Source organism: Styela clava, chromosome 13 (genome assembly GCF_964204865.1).
Source record: "Styela clava chromosome 13, kaStyClav1.hap1.2, whole genome shotgun sequence".
Lineage (NCBI taxonomy): Eukaryota > Metazoa > Chordata > Ascidiacea > Stolidobranchia > Styelidae > Styela > Styela clava.
This window is the reverse complement of record NC_135262.1, coordinates 9,848,560-9,867,063: the sequence shown is the minus strand read 5'-3', so window position 1 is coordinate 9,867,063 and position 18,504 is coordinate 9,848,560. Positions and strand designations below refer to the sequence as shown.

At 34.1% G+C, this 18,504-nt stretch overlaps 4 protein-coding genes across 4 annotated transcripts; 3 read left to right on the top strand and 1 right to left on the bottom strand.

Annotated features, from left to right (window-relative positions):
• The first annotated feature begins 841 nt into the window (after positions 1–841).
• LOC120333225 (general transcription factor 3C polypeptide 1-like) lies at positions 842–8,789 on the top strand. The gene has a single exon (XM_039400592.2). It carries the CDS (start codon positions 1,714–1,716, stop codon positions 7,471–7,473), a length of 5,760 nt encoding a protein of 1,919 aa, XP_039256526.2. The 5' UTR covers positions 842–1,713; the 3' UTR covers positions 7,474–8,789.
• A 59-nt stretch (positions 8,790–8,848) lies between these two features.
• On the top strand, positions 8,849–10,203 carry LOC120333226 (uncharacterized). Its single transcript, XM_039400593.2, has one exon. It carries the CDS (start codon positions 8,855–8,857, stop codon positions 9,605–9,607), a length of 753 nt encoding a protein of 250 aa, XP_039256527.2. The 5' UTR covers positions 8,849–8,854; the 3' UTR covers positions 9,608–10,203.
• Positions 10,116–11,609, top strand: LOC144431167 (uncharacterized). Its single transcript, XM_078118982.1, has one exon. It carries the CDS (start codon positions 10,237–10,239, stop codon positions 11,101–11,103), a length of 867 nt encoding a protein of 288 aa, XP_077975108.1. The 5' UTR covers positions 10,116–10,236; the 3' UTR covers positions 11,104–11,609.
• Positions 11,610–11,954: 345 nt separating this feature from the next.
• On the bottom strand, positions 11,955–18,504 carry LOC120332587 (uncharacterized). The gene is made up of 11 exons (XM_039399866.2): positions 18,227–18,504; positions 17,502–17,669; positions 17,143–17,305; positions 16,717–16,815; positions 16,280–16,398; positions 15,620–15,736; positions 15,136–15,323; positions 14,551–14,726; positions 14,250–14,402; positions 13,046–13,285; positions 11,955–12,445 (listed from the first exon to the last, which is right to left on the bottom strand). Exons 1-11 carry the CDS (start codon positions 18,351–18,353, stop codon positions 12,175–12,177), a joined length of 1,821 nt encoding a protein of 606 aa, XP_039255800.2. The 5' UTR covers positions 18,354–18,504; the 3' UTR covers positions 11,955–12,174.

The window sequence follows — 18,504 nt, the reverse complement described above, 5'->3', positions numbered from 1 at the left end:
ACGAACTGACAAATGCAATGCATCAATGGTTAAACAAAGATGCGCGGTACGGTACACATAATACTGCTGTACTGACCTATTACACGTATTAACTCTAATTCATCTACCAAGAAAATAAGTGCTGACAGGTGACATATTAAAATATTGGTTTGATGATGAAAAAAGTGTATTTTGTAATGAAAATGAAAAAAACACTGTAGGCCCTATGCATTTATTTTGTTATTTTTTGTTATTAGGCGCGGCAGAGTGGCTCAACGGGCTAAGCGTTAGGAATACACTCGCCACCGCACCTCTAACTACTCTGCGTGGGTTCGCAGGTTCGAATCCCATGCAGGGATGGTTATGTGCGAGAGGATTGCTGGACTCCTCGCCGTCGTTGGGTGGTTCACGTAACTGCTGGTCGGTTACGGCTTTCTCCACCACCAAGTCCATGCTTCCCAAAACAAACAATACAGTAAAAACTAATCCCATACCCGACTTGGAATGGTAACCGGACGAGAGGCCGTGGTTCGCCATATGGATAAGCCGTCTTATCGGCTTTCCTCTCCCCCGGGATAAATGTATTTAGATTAATGACTAATTTTGAAAGGCAAAGAGTAATACTTGATGAAATCGTGGATGATTTACTACAAAAATCGATAATGAGTTGAAAGTAAAGAAATTTAGATTGTCTTAATTTAGGAGGATTGTCTATATAAATGTTTGTATAACGTAGACAGAGAAAATGAAAAAACTAGTAGCATGATAGGTTTTTGAAATTTCTGTCTAATTTTTTGAAATCTTTTCTTTTATCATGCTAATATAAAAAAATAAATAATTATTTATCTACATTAGCCTATAATGCTTTGCCTATGATGGATTGTTTACAATGTTCAATACAAATGGATACAGGCCTATGACGAATACTGGATTATCAACATTGGATTTCATATGTATAATCAATTGAATATAGTCCACAACTGTTTTATTTTTTTTACAATTAATTAGAAACTCAATACATGCAATTGGTTTCAAAACAAAACAAAAAAATCGATGAATAAAACCAAAATTGACACCTAAATTGGCATGAAAAAATGTAATTACCATAAATAATTCCATATCAATTGGCTCTGGAATTCAATTTGCCAAAAAAAATGTGCGGTACCATTAACGTATTAGTAAGGTTTCAGTACGGAAATATGCCTATCGCTGTATTGTAAGATAAATAATTATTGAAATGTCTAAATTGATGAATTGATTAATTTTACTGCTTTAAAATTTGAGGTAAATATTTACAGATTTATGTTTTTGTTAAGCATGTAATTTTGAGATTTTCTTCCTCTTCAAATTTTCAATTATTTTTCATTTTTTGCCTAATAAACTTGATGTCGCTTTTTCACAAACAAACCCACTAAATCAATATTTGGTTGTCGCCATATCGACTAGTGCTAATATGTATTCTACAGTTGTGGAGCAACCTTTTTAATTTAATTATGGCCGTACATGGATCAATCATAAAATATGAGTCCATATTATGTTATCATATTACATTACTAATTACTATTACAGGTTTTTAACTTACTTTATAATTTAGAAATATTGTAATTTGTAATGGTGTGAGTTACTTACTCCATGAATCATTTTTACTATATTTAAAACAGAAAATATTGTTATGCAATGTTTTTACTATAAAGATGTTAAAATAGAGAAAATACTAATAAAAAATTCTACAAAATGGATATCAAAGAAATTTGCCTTGATGAAATAGCATTAGAAGGTCTGGATGGAATTACTCTTCCTGCATTATGGCTTCGCCTAGAAAATCGCAATTTACCGATCAAACTAAATAATTGTGTAAAGGAATATTTATGGAATTTCATTGTTCAACACGAATCATTGGAATGTTATCAGATACTCGAAGATCGCAGTGAACCTACGATTTTCAACAGATTTGAGAATCTAGGCTCAAGTTCAATTCCAGCTGCTACAGCTCCTGATGAATTGGAAACCTTAGTTGACGTCTACAGCACAGCAGCGGTTATGGACGCTGAAGTTAGAGGATCATGCTCTGACTATAACGAAAGAATAAATATTTCACATATCATTGCTATTGCACGATCCGGTCTTGATGCGACTCTCGGCCAGTTTGGAGCTAGGAAATTGGTTATTGCTGCATCTCAAGCATTGAGAAATAAAGCGATGCTGCATAAAAATAACAACCCTACCGTTTTATCGGGACTCACTGATGTTGCATACTGTGTACTTGAACGAATTTGTCGATCGAGATATCAAGGGGAGCTTCAGTCTGCACTAAACAAATTGAATTTTAAGGAAAAAGGAATCAGTCATATTCACTATGTTATAAACAGTCTTTCTAAACTTGGTCTTGTTATTAAAAATAATCGAACATATAAACGTGCAGATATGGGTAACAGAACGTTTTTTCAGGTTTTGATTCATTCACCAAGATTTGAACGTGATTGTCGTGACTTTAATATGAGAATGCTCGACAAAATTCGTGAAATTGTGAATGGATTTCCTGATAAATCTATTATTTTGTCAGAACTTCGTGATCGTTTGCAAGTTGAACCTCGCCCTTTCAAAACTTTGTATAAAAACCTTGTCAAATCTGGCGAGGGTATTGTTGAATCAGTTAACCCAACAGCAAAGAAAAGAACCATAACTGAATTGAAATTAACATTGCTAAATAAACCTTGTGAAGCAATCACAGAAGATGATGACGAAGAGGATATTTTAAAAATATTTGCATCAGATTCTAAGTCTTCAATTAGGCCTTTAGTTTTGGAACAGCCTTTCATCTATCAAGGCTATATGTATGTCCTTGATAATGGAGAAGAAGGTGTAACTCAACGAAAAATACTTGAATTTTTAAAAGGTTACGGCAGACTTGAAGCTCGTAATTTATGCAAAACATTTAATCGTATGGATCTTGTAAGTGGCGTACTGGTTGATCAAGGAAAACAGAGAGTACAAACATTTTATCCGAAACATCAAGCTCTTGTTAATTACAAAAATCTAGAATTTTCTAACGAAAAAGAAAAAATGCAAAGATTGTTGGATGAAACAGTAATGTCTTCAGATAAACATACTCCAGCTATCCATTCTTCCGTTGAAGAAAGTATGAATTGCACCATGGATATAAGTGATGCAAATATGAATACATCAACAAATGTTTTTCAACAAGAAACTGGCGATACGAAAGAATGTTTACAGCAAACAAAAACAACCATTATGACCTTGCCTAATGAGGGTTCAAATGAAGTTATTCAAAGTAATTCAAGCTCCGTTTTAGAGTCTCCCAGTAGAGTGAATATCTTTGATAGTTTAATTCAAAATCGTTTATTAACTCCCAGCCATCAACATAGGAGAAAATGGCATGCACATCTTACAGCTCGAAAATTAAAAAGACATAATAACGTTCTAGAACTTCTCAACGATGAAAAAATAATAGAAGGATTCCGCGATTTACAAAAAGCGTTAGCTAAATTTGAAGAGGAGGAAGGATGTACGACTAAAATTGATAAAAAGACGGTAATGAGGCTTGTGGAAAGAATGAATCAAGACGGTATTATACAACACAGTGTAATACCGATTACACACAATTGTCGAACTGAAAATTTTCATTTTATCATGGCTCTGGATTGTCCAGTGAATTTATTGAAATCTGCTGTTGATCAAGCAAGATTTAAACTACTGGGTGATGAAGAAAATCGATTTGCTCGAGAAAAGCAACAACAAAATAAAGAAGTAGTAAAAGCGAAAGGAAGAAATACAAAGGACAAAGATTTTGGATATGGTATGGACACAATGTCAGTATTAAATATGGGAAATGTAATGACCAGGCAATTTTTTCAACCGAAGTTCAAAAGAGTACGTGTTGTGCATGAAATACTTTGGTATTTATTATACGGCCATCCTGACATAATAGACTGGTCACCTGAAATGGGAATTCAGGACCCTGATGCATTTCGTACATATTGCAAAGAAATTAGTTGGAAACGATTTTTGCCCCCAGTACCAGTTCATACCCATGATGGTGTAAAATGGTTGCAACTCGGTGACGTAGCTACCATTTTACCGTTGTCTATATTTTGTCAGTTTCATCGGATAAATTATGAGGTCCAAAATATTGACGAATGGTTAGCTGATGAAGAAAAACGCCATACACTTGTAAGACATCTTCCGCAAGATATACGTTCGTTGCTTTTTTACAAAAGAAAATACATGTTTTCTCTTATGCTTTGCATTGAGCAACTTACATTCATGGGTTTAATAACAATGCGTCGGGGTAGGTCAGGCACAAATGTAAATATGCCGAAAGAAAATATGTTAATATACGTGCACAAAAACGTCTCCATTTTGGATACTAGGTCATCTGGACAACAACATGTTAAAGTAGAAAACAAGGATTATGAGAAAATTAATATTGTTTTAAACGAGTTTGTAAATGTAGAAGAATTTTGGTTTCAATTACAAGATATTTGCGTGCAGACTAACCTAGGTTTTACACAATTCCAAGAATCAGATTATGACGACATCAAAGATCACTTAGGGACGGCAGAATTGAAAAAATACATAACTTTCATCACTCAGCATCAACCCAAGCCTGCTGATGATTCAACGATTCCCGGTGATAATCGAGGTGCAGGAGGATTAGATTCTAGTATGTATAGTTATTTATACAGAAATTGGAGATCAAAACCACATATGGAAGCAATGGAACGAAAAGCTGGCATTTCACATTTACGTTTGCCTAAATTACGAGAGAAAAGTTATTCTCTTACACCAAAAAGAAAGAAAGTGGTCGAGTCTCAAGATGAAACTGATATTTCTTTTACTTTGGATCAGAACAGTGATTCGAGCATGTTAACAGATAGTTCTAATATTGCGGAAAGCACTAAAGCAAAGACTAAGAAATCACATAAAGCTACAAAATCAGCTGGTAAAAATAAAAATACATCAGAACCTCAACTTGTTACCGTAAATAATGTTGGACGAAACGAACGTGTGAAGGGAGGGCGTGGAAGAAAAAGGAAAAAGCAATCCGTTGAATTGGAAATTCCAATGAAAAAACTGAGAATGCAGGTAAGGAGAAGGGGCAGAAAAAAGCCTGAAACAGTTAAAAAAGGCAGACAAAAATACAAATACGTTGATGGGAAGGATTTGGAAGCAATAAAAGAACGAAAAGGCAGATTACGTGTCAATTTCACTCCAGCAGAAGATTCAATGCTGTTAATTTGCCACATTGCAACCACAGTTCTGACGCACTTATTCTGGAAGAAGCAACACGGGCCGAGAAAATGTTTGACGCCGTGGTCCGTAATTCGCGATATCTCTCAACGTCACCTTCCAGAGTCACTCGATAAAACTTCTTATTCTGTTGGACGTCGTACTCTAAACATTATGAGAAATCCAGAAACTAGAATATGCCATGATATATCTGTTGCTGATATTGAAAGTGATAGGAAGTTTATAAAACAGTTCAAAATACCATCTGGTGACTTGGATACGCAAGAAACTGCCGCTGCTTTACGTGAAGTATATTCACAAATTGTTCAGCTTCTACAAGTAAGATTCAAGTCGCAACCTGGAATATTTAGTCTTCAAATTCCCAATTCTGTTTCTGAGTTATTGAAACGATATATTCCGAAAACTATTCTACGTAAAAGCGAAGACATTCAAATAAAAAGGAATCTCTTTTTGGATCATGTGAGAGGTAACGCTGATATTACACACGCTGTAATAGAAAATATGACTTACGTTGCATTACAAATGGGCGAGGAAGAATTCAGCGTTTATCAAGCGTACAGGGCATTTGAGTCATTCCCTGAAGATATTTTGAGTAAAGTATTCACACTCATGCAAACAAGTGGCTTCGTTTGTGCTAAACAAGAAATGCTTCGACGATTACCTTTTGGAATACGCTCACATCGCTTGGCACAAGCCTATATACAAACTTTCAAAGCAGTTGTACCCCAAGAAGCACTAGAAGATTTATCACATTCCATTGTTCAGACATCTGATATGAAAATTGATTCAGCTGCCAACGTGGGACACATTTTCTTAATTTCATATTTATTGTCAAAAGGAGATTTACAGATGAAAATTGACATGCCTGACCAAATTATTATTCCTGATGCTCCGAACATGCCTGTTTTCGAGAATCAATTCCTAGCAATAATCAAAGAAAGCAAGGATGAAATTTTTAATGAAGCAAGTAGTATGTTATCATCAAATTCCAAAGATGATTCTGCCCCTCCCGAAAGTCTCATTGCAGCCGCAGCTTGTATGCTGCCACCAACAACCACAAGTTCTTCTGTTGCAGATTCTAATTCCATATTAGAAGACAATTCGAAAACTTTGAGAGATAATAACGATCCATCCAACTCAAAGACTAAACTCGAAAAAGTATTACGGTTGTATTATCGACATCCATCGTACACCAATTGGTTAATGCTAATCAATCCAAGTCGCCGTGGTGAAGTATCAGATGCAAAGTTTACGAACTTAAATTATTCTTGTAACTCAGACTCTGTTGTTTTAAATCCATGTACTGTCACAGTTGAAGACAGTCAAAATTTGCTGTCGAATTATGCTAAGGTAGCAAGACTTAAGGGCACCAACGGAGAAAAGGATTTAGACTTACTTGCTCAGAGAATAACAAGAGGAATGGAAAGTGTGAAACTACAACATACAGAGAGTAACAGTAATTGGATAATGCTACAAAAATCTGTTGGTGGACAGAGAGCCATATTCAAACTTATATTTCAAATTATTAACAACACCGAACAACTTGGAATCACAGGACCTGAAATTTTAGCACTAGCGGATTTGCATGACAATACAGCTATCGAAGAGGCTTTAAATATTATGAAAGCCAATAATGTTGTTTTTATTGTTGGTGTGAAAGAAGCAAGATATGTTACGTACAATCATGTACAAATATGGACTGCAAAAGGCTTTCGTTTCTGCGACAGGAGTACCAAATTCCATGACGAAATTAGTCACGAAATCGAACTTTTACATCAAAATGAAAAAGTACCGATGAAAACGAATGAAGATGAACAACGTAACATCAATTTAACACAATCCGTAAACACTGAAATAAAAAAGAAATATCAGGAGGTGAAGTTTTTATGTCGACCATGGCACACAATAGGTGGAGATGTGAGTTTCAATAATGCGAAGGCAATATTATTCAGCGTATATCTGAAAATCTTTGCCTCACCTGGGATAACCCAACAGCATTTATGTGCATCATACAGTTTTCAACCAATTTGCATTCTTCAACTTTTGGAAATTTTGTGCAAAACTGGATGTATTACCAAACATATCATCGAAACCCCTGGCCCGAAGAAACTTTTTGGTGCTCTGTCAAAACCTAATATTACTACGTATTATGAAGCAACACAGGACGGTTTAATTATTTTAAGTAAATGGTGCAATTCTATTAATAGTAATCTTCACAAATAGTTGAATTTTTGTCAGGAATTTTACAAAATTTTATGTCTGGAAGCAAAGATTTTCAGAACAATTCTTTTTTTATATACAAAGTCACTGATATGTATGAAACTACTTTATTTTGAAAGAACTGGAATTTTTTCAGCTTTGACCAAGGGGCCACGCACAAATTGAATATTGGAATACATTCTAAATTAAATATATTTAATATGGTGTATTTTTATTCTTAGTAAAATTTTGTATACCATAGTTAAATTTCAAAATTTTCAATCTTGAGAATTTAAAAACCAAAATGTCATTAGGGTATCATAGAATTCTGTTCCTTTTCTATATAAACAAATTTCAATTTGATGAACATTAACTTATTAGTAATTGATGTCTAAATTGAGAATGTGTTTGATATTTCATATACCATCCAATATTTTTTCAGAATTCATTTGTAATAGTAAATTGTTTTGGCTATTTCTGTTCTACATTGAATATTTTTTTGATGTTCACTGGTTCACTGAATTTACTCGGTCAGACTTTAACTCGAGAGTCGAGTAATCCCCTTACACATAAATTATTTTATTTGATTCAAATCCACGCCTTTGTGTGATTTAAGAGATTCATTCACTATTACTATATGATTTCAATTTGGCAAGCATGTCGTTTAATTCAAAAGTAGGAAACGTATTTACTTATTACAATAAAAAAAAATAAAAGACCCGTCCCAAGGTCACTATGATCGATATACAATTCCTCAGAAATGGCATTTAACTCAATTTTGTGATTTCATCTGATTTTTAATTTTTTTTTGTTATCATGTTGTTTTGGTGAATTTTCTGCCTAGTTATAATGCTTCAATCTAGCTGTGACCAACCTGATTTACGTGAATTATCCTGCAACGGTGAGGAGTCCAGAAATTCTCTTGTACATAATTGTATCCCACAGGTTTTTGTGGTAATCAGAGGTGCGATGACAAGCGACCAACGCTTAGCACAATACAGACTACTAAGCCTAAAGTTCAGATTTCTAGACAATTGTATCTCTCATTGTGGATTCCTGATTGATCATGTAGTGAATTGAGTATAAACATTGTATTTTGTTTTCATATGATTATATTTTCAAAATTTATGTTTCGATTGTAACATTTTATGCCTGACCCACTCAATCAATCATGATGAACAATTATAAGTGGATTTTGCTTTTCATTGCCAGTAATTTTGTGCACAGCATTGTTTTTCTATCATTCGGAGATTTCATTTTGTTAGTGCACGTTCCTGGTTTTATGTTTGATTTATGCCTTATCTATTTCTATAACGTTTCACATTTTTTTTACTGTTAGATTATTAAATTAGTGAGATTAACATATAAAATTGAATGCAGCAATCGATTGATGTGAAAGCTTCAGATGGATTTGATTTTGGCTACTTTGGCTGGAATTCTGGTGTTTCCAATATGTTTGGGGTTGTTTCAAATCTACGTATGGAAGCCTATTAATGTTACAGCTCACAGAAAAGTTGCAAAACTTTGTGGAATAGTGACTCTAATCATTTCAAACACTTGTTCAGCTTTTGCTTTTGTTCTCACTGAAATGCTTCTGAATGGAAATAAGCGAGGCGTATTTGTATGCAAAAGTAGACTGGAGACTGTCTTCAACTTTTTTATTTATACTGTTCTCGCTTTGATAAGTTTTCGATTGTTGGGAGGTCGCCTAAGAAATCTTTGTCCTAGTCATATTTTGCATGCCGGTGCTTTCGCTAATGAAGATTTACCCCTACCGGAAACAACTGTCGTCTCTAAGTCTCACATGATGAAATTGAAAGCTCTGCGAGAAAAACATGGATGCCACATTTGTGGCAAACGTGGCAATAAAATCGAAAAATTCATTTCTGTACTTAAAAGCTTATTGCTGAGAATTCCTAATGAAAAAATTCCGAAGGAAGATCCACTCTTTATGTTAACGGAGTACCCACAATGCAAATCCTGTTCTCGTCTTGAAATTTCAAAGACCCTTCCAACTTACAGTAACGATGTTTTGAAAAATAAATGTGCAATAATCACTCATGCAACAAGATTACGGCTCTTTAAATTATGGGTTCCTTTTCCAATCTTATTTCAATATGGTTTTCTGCAAAATGCTCTTCAAAAAATATCATTTTGAATAAGTTTTTATGACTTATTTAATTATGATTCTTCAATTGCTAAAATATGAATTTGGAAATCTACTCCTACTATTTGCAATAATTATAATTGCCTGCGTAAAATCAAAAGCTTATGTCACATTTTTTATGAAATAGTTTTTTTCTGTCATGGACTTGTTCGTTTTCTCTAGATTTGATAACACTACCCAATATTCTAAGGTGGATATCTAGATAATATGTCCCAATTTCGGTATTGTGACCTGTGAAGTAGTTCCATGTCCAAAATAAATTATGGGGGTGTACTCCATCTATCCTCAAACACACAATGTTTGGTGCAATACTTGTATGGTGTTTTGTGAGGAATATCACATTCCTACCATGTACAGGTTTAGAGAAGTCATTGGTAACTCAAAATTAGAAAATAAATTTCGCACAATTTTAAAATGTGACATAAGGTGTATTGGTTTCATCCATGTCAATCAAAAAATTAGTGCCCGCAATATTACCACTGTAATTTTTTTTATAAGCATTTATTTCACATCTCTCACTGTATTCATATAATTTTTTACTGCAGTATTCTTATACACTTTTTCATTAAAATATTATGTCTCCTTAGGTTGTTAATTTAACTATTCAGTGAGTGAAAAAAATGAAGAATCAGAAGATATTAGCCATGGCAGAAGACAGTGAATTCAGAGCAGACATCCTACAAAGAGGAGCCGAATTATTGTTGTCTTCATTCGCTGGGATGGCGACATTTCCAACCATATTAGGGCTTATGCAGAATTTTGTATGGAAACCTATCAGAGTTACTGCAAACAAGAAAATTGCACCTTTATGTGGAGCATTTTCATTAACCGTTGCTAGTGCATGTGCGGCGACATCGTTTGTTATCGTCGAAAAGCATATCAATGCGAGAGAATTGGATTATTTTCTTGGTAAAGATGAAAAGGAGACTTTTTTTAATACATGCTCTTATGCTGCATTCACTATTATTGTATTCAAGCTTTTCGGTGGGCGTTTGAAGAGTTTGTGTCCGAGTCATATTCTGCATCCTGGTGCATTTGCTGTTGAGCATGTTGCGTTGTCAACGCTAACCGCAAGGGTCACAAAGACTCACTTATCAAAAATCCAGCTTCTTGGAGAAAGACATGGATGTCACACGTGTGGAAAACGTTATAATAGGTTTGAATCTACTGCTTCTAAGCTATGGAAGAAGCTTTTTGGTTCGTCTTCGAGGGTCAAAGTTGACTATTTTGCTGATCACAACCCACCTGTCGCACTTGCAGAACAATATTTGAAACGAAACAAATCTATTGTAGGGAAGTTATATCCTCAATGCAAATCATGTTCCTATTTTCAAGCATCACAAGTTCGTTTGCATCAAGCGAATCAACTCAAAAGTAGTAATGCAATAATTACTCATGCAACTAGAATGCGTTTATTTAAATTATGGATTCCTTTTCCTGTGTTTTTACAATATGGATTACTTCAAATTGCACTTCATAGATTTTAACTTAACCACTGTTAATTTTTGTGTAAACTATATGCAATCACTTTTTTATTCGAGATTCGCTGTTTTTTATACCAAAGCTATTTATAAAAGAGAATCTATGTCTAATACAGACAAAAAAATAACTGGTCCTAATAACCAGTCTTCCCAAAACACAACACTGTAAATATGGCCAATAAAAGAATCTATAGCATTAGAAATATTAAATTCTTATAATTGATATACCGGTACATTTGAAGTTGTGCTCAAACTCAATACTGACTTTCTTATAAATAATAATGGTGTATTCACTGGCACTAGAAAATACATGATGAAGTTTTACAAATTTCTGTTAGATTACTATGTATTTGTGGAATTTTTATATTGATCAACTTTAAATTATAGTCTATAATAAACATGAAAAGTCTGTGATTCTGTATTTGCTAACTTGTGTCACTTTGACAAATCTCCAAAATAACTATATTGCACAGTTAGCATGGATTCGAATTACTATGAGCACTTTCTTCAGGAATATTGGTAGCATTGCCCAAAGCAAAATGGTGGGAGCGACTATTGTCACATTTAACAAGTTCTATCGAAACTTTTCAAGGCTCGAAATAGGTCTCCTAGTAGCATTCCAACTCATTCCCCAGTTGGAATAGGAATTTCATATTTGTCACAAGGGAGGTCAACAAGATGGCGAAACACAACCTCCCGTCATCAGCTCATCCATGTCCCACATTGGAATAGTAGATGCATACCCTGCGACGAGTCAAGGAATCTTCTCCTACATAATTATCCTGTGTGACTCGAATCTACGAACTTACGTTCCAAAGCTCAATGTTCGCCTACTAAGTTTACCATGAAACACATAATTAAGAAAATAATACTTTATTGAATCTTGAAATTTATAAAAATATATCAATTTTGTTACAAACAGTATTGAAATAGGTGTAAGTGCACAGTCGACAAAGCTGAAAGAAACATTGGTCACTGTATATTAAAAAAAAGATGGTTTTGGTACATCAGATAAAAATTTTTAATATATACAAATTTGACACAGTTTAATAATATAAATAGCAGATATTAAGACAGCTATGCTGTGATGGCACCATCTCTAGGCGAAGGAGGCCTGCCTACACTGTCATCCTCTTTAATTGGAGTAGCAGGTTTTTCCTCTGATGCTCCATAAATAATTTCTGTTAGCTTTGGATCAGTGTTGTGTACAAATCTTGAATAACAGGACGGAGAACAAGATTTGAAAATAAATGGAATTCTTTTGATTCCCCAGATTTCAGAGCAAGGCCGAACTATTTTCAACCCTGGTCCATATCGCGGCCCATTGCAACAATCGCATGGTTTGAAACTGAAATGTAAAACAAAGTTAGGTTACTAAGTAATGTTTACACATATACTTATTCAAATATTATATCACTATAATAGCATGCAGATTACGCATTTCCGGTTAAAATTCCATGCCTCCATCTCACTAAGGCTGCCTTGTGCGAATGAATAAGCGTCGTAAAACTACGATCTTCACTCGAGAATTACACTTTTTGGGAGAACAGAAAAGTCATTGTTAGGATAACAAAGAATTATAATTGATAATGAAAACTTCAAAAAACCAGAAACCAAATTTATGTTTCTGGATATAACTTAGTCTGATTTGATATTTCAACCAATACAAATCATTTTACAAGGAAAGATTTTTTCCAGGCACTGCAATTCATTACCTTGTAGCTGTTTTTCTGATCATATTGACATAAACTGCTCTAGATATTTGCATCAATAGTCATTTACTAATGGGTAATTCTACACTAATTCCTGGTATTTTAGTGGTCACTCGATCAATTTTTTTTATTTTCGAGTGAGTGTGCATGACCTTGCTTTGAGCCAATTTCCTTAAAAAACTGCATTGCAGGTGACACAGTGACAAAAATTGAATAAATATTTGAAGTTAAGAAACCTATGAATGGATCGCATCACATCTGGTGGTAGTCGTTGCATTTTATCACCATCTTGCTTCACAACATGGACTTTCACTTGAAGTAAGCATAAATCGGTTAATCGTTGTGGATCGTTTTTCGCATTCTCTTTCCAAAACAACGGACTCATGAAATTATTCCGAACTCTAATACGAAACAGGTTTAGTCTCAGTAATCCACACGGAAGACCAGGTAATTCATTGCCTTCTACATTTAAAAATCTGCAAAGCAAATTTATTTTTTCAATAAAATAAAAAGAAAATTGAAGGTTGAAATTGCATGCGACTAAAAACTTCTCATTTAAATAAGTTTAACATTGTTACCTATTTTGCATTATACTTTTTGCACACATGGTTTTCAAACTGAGCTCTCGACTGCCCTAGGGGGAAACGATACAGTTCTCTCAGGTGACTTTTGCTAGGTACCATTTGCAATGACTATATTATTGTAAATTCAATGATTCCGATTTATTTAATTATTTGACTTATTTTTTAATTACTTTCATTTATTAGTTTTTTTAATTAAATGCTGTCCATAAAACAACTGATAGAATCGCTAAATGCAAAAAGAAATATTTTATAGAGGGCCATAACTGTTGAGTGTTGTTAGGAGGCCATGAATCATAGAAGATTGATGTTTCATCGGACAAAATGTTAGCGAATAAAAACTTGCATAAATGTGATGCGAGATATTTGAACCAATAAATATAGCAAGGTATATAAAGCAATTTGCTACAAAACATGTTTGCTTGTGGTGTATTCGAAATTTTATTTAATCTGTCACATAAACAACAAAATATATCAATATTGCCGCAGGCAAAAATAAGCAACGAGCGCGAATAATAAATAAATATCAGATGTAGAAAGTCAATTCTCCGGAGTGAAGTAGTTAAGTAAAGAAGGGATTTGCTTATTTAGTTATCAAAGTAACAATCTTCCTAATAACAGCAGTATTGGGTAGGCGGATTCATTGACTCGACTTGACTTTGAACTCGAGTCACCATATATCAAAGACTCGAAGAAACGATGCATCTAAATGCAATGTCTCGGACTTGCTGAAACTGACAGCTAGACCTAACTCAGTGTATGAATCGGCCCGGGTCTCAGACTAGAGACTCAGGATTTGAGGACTTCCACCCAACACCACTTAACAGTAGTCTAACTCTCTACTATAGGAAACACTTGCCTTAATCTTTCAAGCTTTTTAATTTCATTCGGTAGGAAAGTTAATTTATTGAAAGAAATGTCCAAAAATTCCAATCTCAGCAATGAAAACAATGAGACGGGTAAAGCAGTCAGACAACAAAACGACAAGATCAACGTTCTGAGTTTTTGTAACCTGAAAAATAATTATATGAGATAGAGATCGAGTTTAAATTAGAATGGAATAAGTACATATAAAAGTAAATAGGTCATAGTTATAAACTATATTATTTTTCAGCTCGCAATCAAACTTATTAAAATTATTAATTAATCAATTTGCATACTTGCTGATATCATGAGGTAAGTCCTTGAGTGGATTGTTTCTTAATTTCAACACTTGTAATTCTCTACAGAAGAGGACTTCTCTTGGAAACTCGGAAAATTCGTTGAAAGAAAGGTTTAGGTATACTAACGTAGCAGAAAGTGGACTAAGTTCAGGAATTTGAGGTATAAAATGAGCCTAAAAAGAATGATAATATATATGAAAATGTTTTTTCCATACTCCCCTTTTTCTCGTTTCTCACTCTGAACAAAGCGGCTGTTATCTAACAATAGGTAAAGAGCAACCATACTGGAGGGGTTCGAAATCTTTTGATTTTGCATTGCGAAATCAATTTATCAATTTATGCATGGGATTTGAACCCAGGATGTATAACCCGCGAATCGTGATGCCAGAATAGTCAAGTCGCAATCATTCCGGTGCTTCGGAAAAATAAGAGCTCAGTAGCTGCTTACACACGGCCTTCCTAGAATCAGAATCCCTAAATGAGAGTTAAAAAAAAAACACAATATAATGAGCCGATGAAGTTCTAGTAATTTTGCTGCAATTCAACATTGAATAAACGATAAAAGGCTACATATTATCTTACCTTGAGGCTCAAAACGTATCCTCCATCCATTAGACAATTTAAAATAGATAATTCAGATGGAGTTATAATGGATTCTGTATTTTCCCCATCAAAAACAGAGCCAGGTCTGTTAAAAGATTCTTGAAATACATTTGCAGTTGCTTTATTGAATAAAGACATTTGTGATTTTCGACCAACTCCCTCGGCATCTAAAATGGAAAAATTATTTCGATGAAACTAGAAAATATGTAAAAACTAGCTTTTCGTGGAGACAAGAAGTAAAAATACAGAAAGACATGGTAAATATCAATTATATATGGTCGAGTAACTATACTACTGACAAATGCTGATGAGAATCAACTTGCAGAATACCTATCCAAGTGAACTTGGCTTAAATAATATTGTATAACCTGACAAAAGTGTCTGCTGCAAACCGTTTATTAAAGTTGTGGCCGGTTTCGATGAAAATTAATGTAATCTTGTGAGAAAAGATGATAATAAAAACCTCCAATTTCTTTTATTTCATCTAATATTTGTTCAACATCATTCGCTCGTCCATCAAATTTTCCCGGTGACGTCAATCCTAATTCTTTCAAACGATCGTTCACAATACTTTTCATTTCTATACAGAAAACATGAATATTTTTGGTCTTATTTGGTGACAATTAATATTCAAATAGCACACATATTGATATTCATCATGACTGATGACACTACCAATAATAGAACAATGAACCAATTTTTGTAAAACAACAGTAAAATATAGGCTCAAAGGTTCGAGCATCTGACTAAGCATTAGGAACACAAAATGATTACCCTGCCTCGGCTGCAAGCTCGAGTCCTGTGGATGATAATTATGTGCGAAGGATTGCTAGACTCCTCGGCGTTGCAAGGTGGTTCATGTAATCGCATGACGATTACGACTCTTCCACCATTAGGTATATACATTTGAGTTAAATAGCTGATCAACTGTTGGCATAACCAAATTGAAATGGTAACCAAGCGTGATGCTGTGGTTCATCATATGATTAAGCCGTCTTATGATGTTCTTCTCCCCAGGATAAATATGAAAAATCTTATTCTATCTTACATATAACCTGAAGGTAAATTATTTTGCCACATCAATCTCATATATAAATATACAAAACAACATAAATAGACTTGCCGATCATTAATTGCCTCCTGGGTATTCTTCTTTGATAATCCTTGATTTCTGCTTGTTGTGAGACATCAACAGTTTTTACAGCATCCTGATTTCCTTGAGTTAATTCTTTCTCGAGTAACCTCGAAATAAAGTAAAATTCACTCAAATTGCTTGTTTGACAGCATTTGATAGTTAGTTCAAGAGCCATGTCAGTCAGTGATCATGAGGAACTTCCTCGCCAAGAGTGAATTGTTTTGAGTGCTTAAATACAAACTCAACCAATGCCTCAAACTTTTCTCTCTCCCAGAATGAATATTAAATCCAATATTTTTAAAAAACTATTTTGAGATGTTTTTGATGAAAGTTACACCAGCTAACTAATCAACATCATAAGCCCTTCATATTCACACTGAAGTTAGTTAGAAAATCAACCCTGTGATACTATAACTTATACTTACAATGTCAACTTCTTGTAGTTCGCTTTTGACAGAATAACTTTCTTTAAAGTGTTTTGTTGTGATGAATAGTATTTTGTTTTTTGGAGAAAATTTTCCAACCTAAGTAATTGGTACATTACATGAATATAGTGAATAATAATAAATGATCATTATTAATATTCAAAATACATACAAGAGCTAATTTCATGTTTCGCTTTGAACATTGCCCAGAACAAGCAGCTTCTAATATAATAACGATATGCTGCTATTTATTGTGAATGGACCACAATTTTATTATACCTCGGGTGAAGTGCTGGGCATGGGATTTGAACCCCAAAATGTTACTTACGATGGCAAAACAGTCAAGTTTGTCGCATAGTAAATCCCCAGGCTATCATTTGAGGTCTGTTTGATGTAATCAAATCTTAATAAATAAAAATAACTTACGTGAATTCAGGCAAAGCTTTTTGTGAATCGATGGGTAAAATGAACTCTCTTCTCACATCTGCTGGTCGTTTAGGCTCTCTCATCGGAAATGGGTCAGGTCCACGAGGTTTGTATGGAAGAACAAGGCCCTTCCTACTCAAACTTCCATCCCCAGTATCACCACCTAAGGAAACAACAGAAATAAGCGTATATCCATAATAAAAATGTCAGCTCCGTTCTTCTTAGTGTGATTAGTTCCCAAATGGTTAGATCCTGAGTGGATCTGCTGTGGATTGTTGTACACAAGAAAGGGGCCTATCTATTAATTTCATTCAAGCAATTAAAATGAAATTTTTAAATAAAATTGTTCAGTCAGCTACCTGTTGTTGTATTGTCAGAACCTGCATTTTGTGAATGTCCTTTTTGAATTTTGGACAATTGAGAATGAAACACCGGATCATACTCTGATTGCATAGTAGGAACAGGTGATTGAAGACCATCTTGATGTGAAGCGAGACTTGGCATTGGACGAATTGTAGGCGAAGCTCCTGCGAATATTTATTTAATTATTCAATACATTCGTTTATACTAATATTATATTTAGATAGCATTATTTTCCCATGTTGTAATTTAATATGTAAAACTGTTTTGAAAAAATCACTATCTGCCTACAGAAATCATCGTGAAACCAACTTAGTAATTCAATTTGAATCAAAAAATCGGTTTTTAATAAAGCGGTTGCAGTGGCCCAGTTAAAGCAGTTGCAGTCAATATCTCTAAAACAATTCTGTGCCGACCACATCACCCCGAGTGTGATAGTGGGTAGGCAAGGTGATTTCTGTCCTAATGAACAAAAAAATAAACCAAATCTAAAAGAATATCTTCTGTCACTACTCATTACATCATTCTTGAATTCCCATATTACACAAGTTCCAATTAGACACTCTTGTGCTACTGGAGTAAACACTCCCTGTAAAATGTGTTTCGCCATTTAAATATCTAACCCTAAGAATAATTATGAATGCAATTCTCGCTATATTGAGGCAGAAAGTCTTCCCATTGAATACTGAGTAAACTCCTCCCTTAGACACTCAAATATACTCACTTGAGTGATTTGTTAAATCACTTTCCATACTTCTTTGACTAATAATCGGTGGTAAATTACTTGGATGCTGAATTGGTGGCCTCGGTCTTCGTAAAAGAGAAGAATTTGAAGAAAGAGAAGACGACATGTTTTCAGTTTGACAAAACCACTCGCCAGAAATTAAATGTAATTAATATGTGATATTTGATGCCTTGTTACTCTTCCATTGAAAGAAGCATTGTGTTACTGATTGATGATAAATTAATTTTTATTTAATTTTTAACTAATTTAAATGAAAT

Coding starts and splice junctions, on each gene's coding strand:
- LOC120333226 (XM_039400593.2), top strand. CDS start 8,855: ATGGATTTGATTTTGGCTACTTTGGCTGGAATTCTGGTGTTTCCAATA.
- LOC120332587 (XM_039399866.2), bottom strand. CDS start 18,353: ATGTCGTCTTCTCTTTCTTCAAATTCTTCTCTTTTACGAAGACCGAGG. Junction 15,737..16,279: donor CAGGAGGCAATTAATGATCG/GCAAGTCTATTT, acceptor TTTTCTGTATAG/AAATGAAAAGTATTGTGAAC. Junction 12,446..13,045: donor GTGATGCGATCCATTCATAG/GTTTCTTAACTT, acceptor TTTACATTTCAG/TTTCAAACCATGCGATTGTT.
- LOC120333225 (XM_039400592.2), top strand. CDS start 1,714: ATGGATATCAAAGAAATTTGCCTTGATGAAATAGCATTAGAAGGTCTG.
- LOC144431167 (XM_078118982.1), top strand. CDS start 10,237: ATGAAGAATCAGAAGATATTAGCCATGGCAGAAGACAGTGAATTCAGA.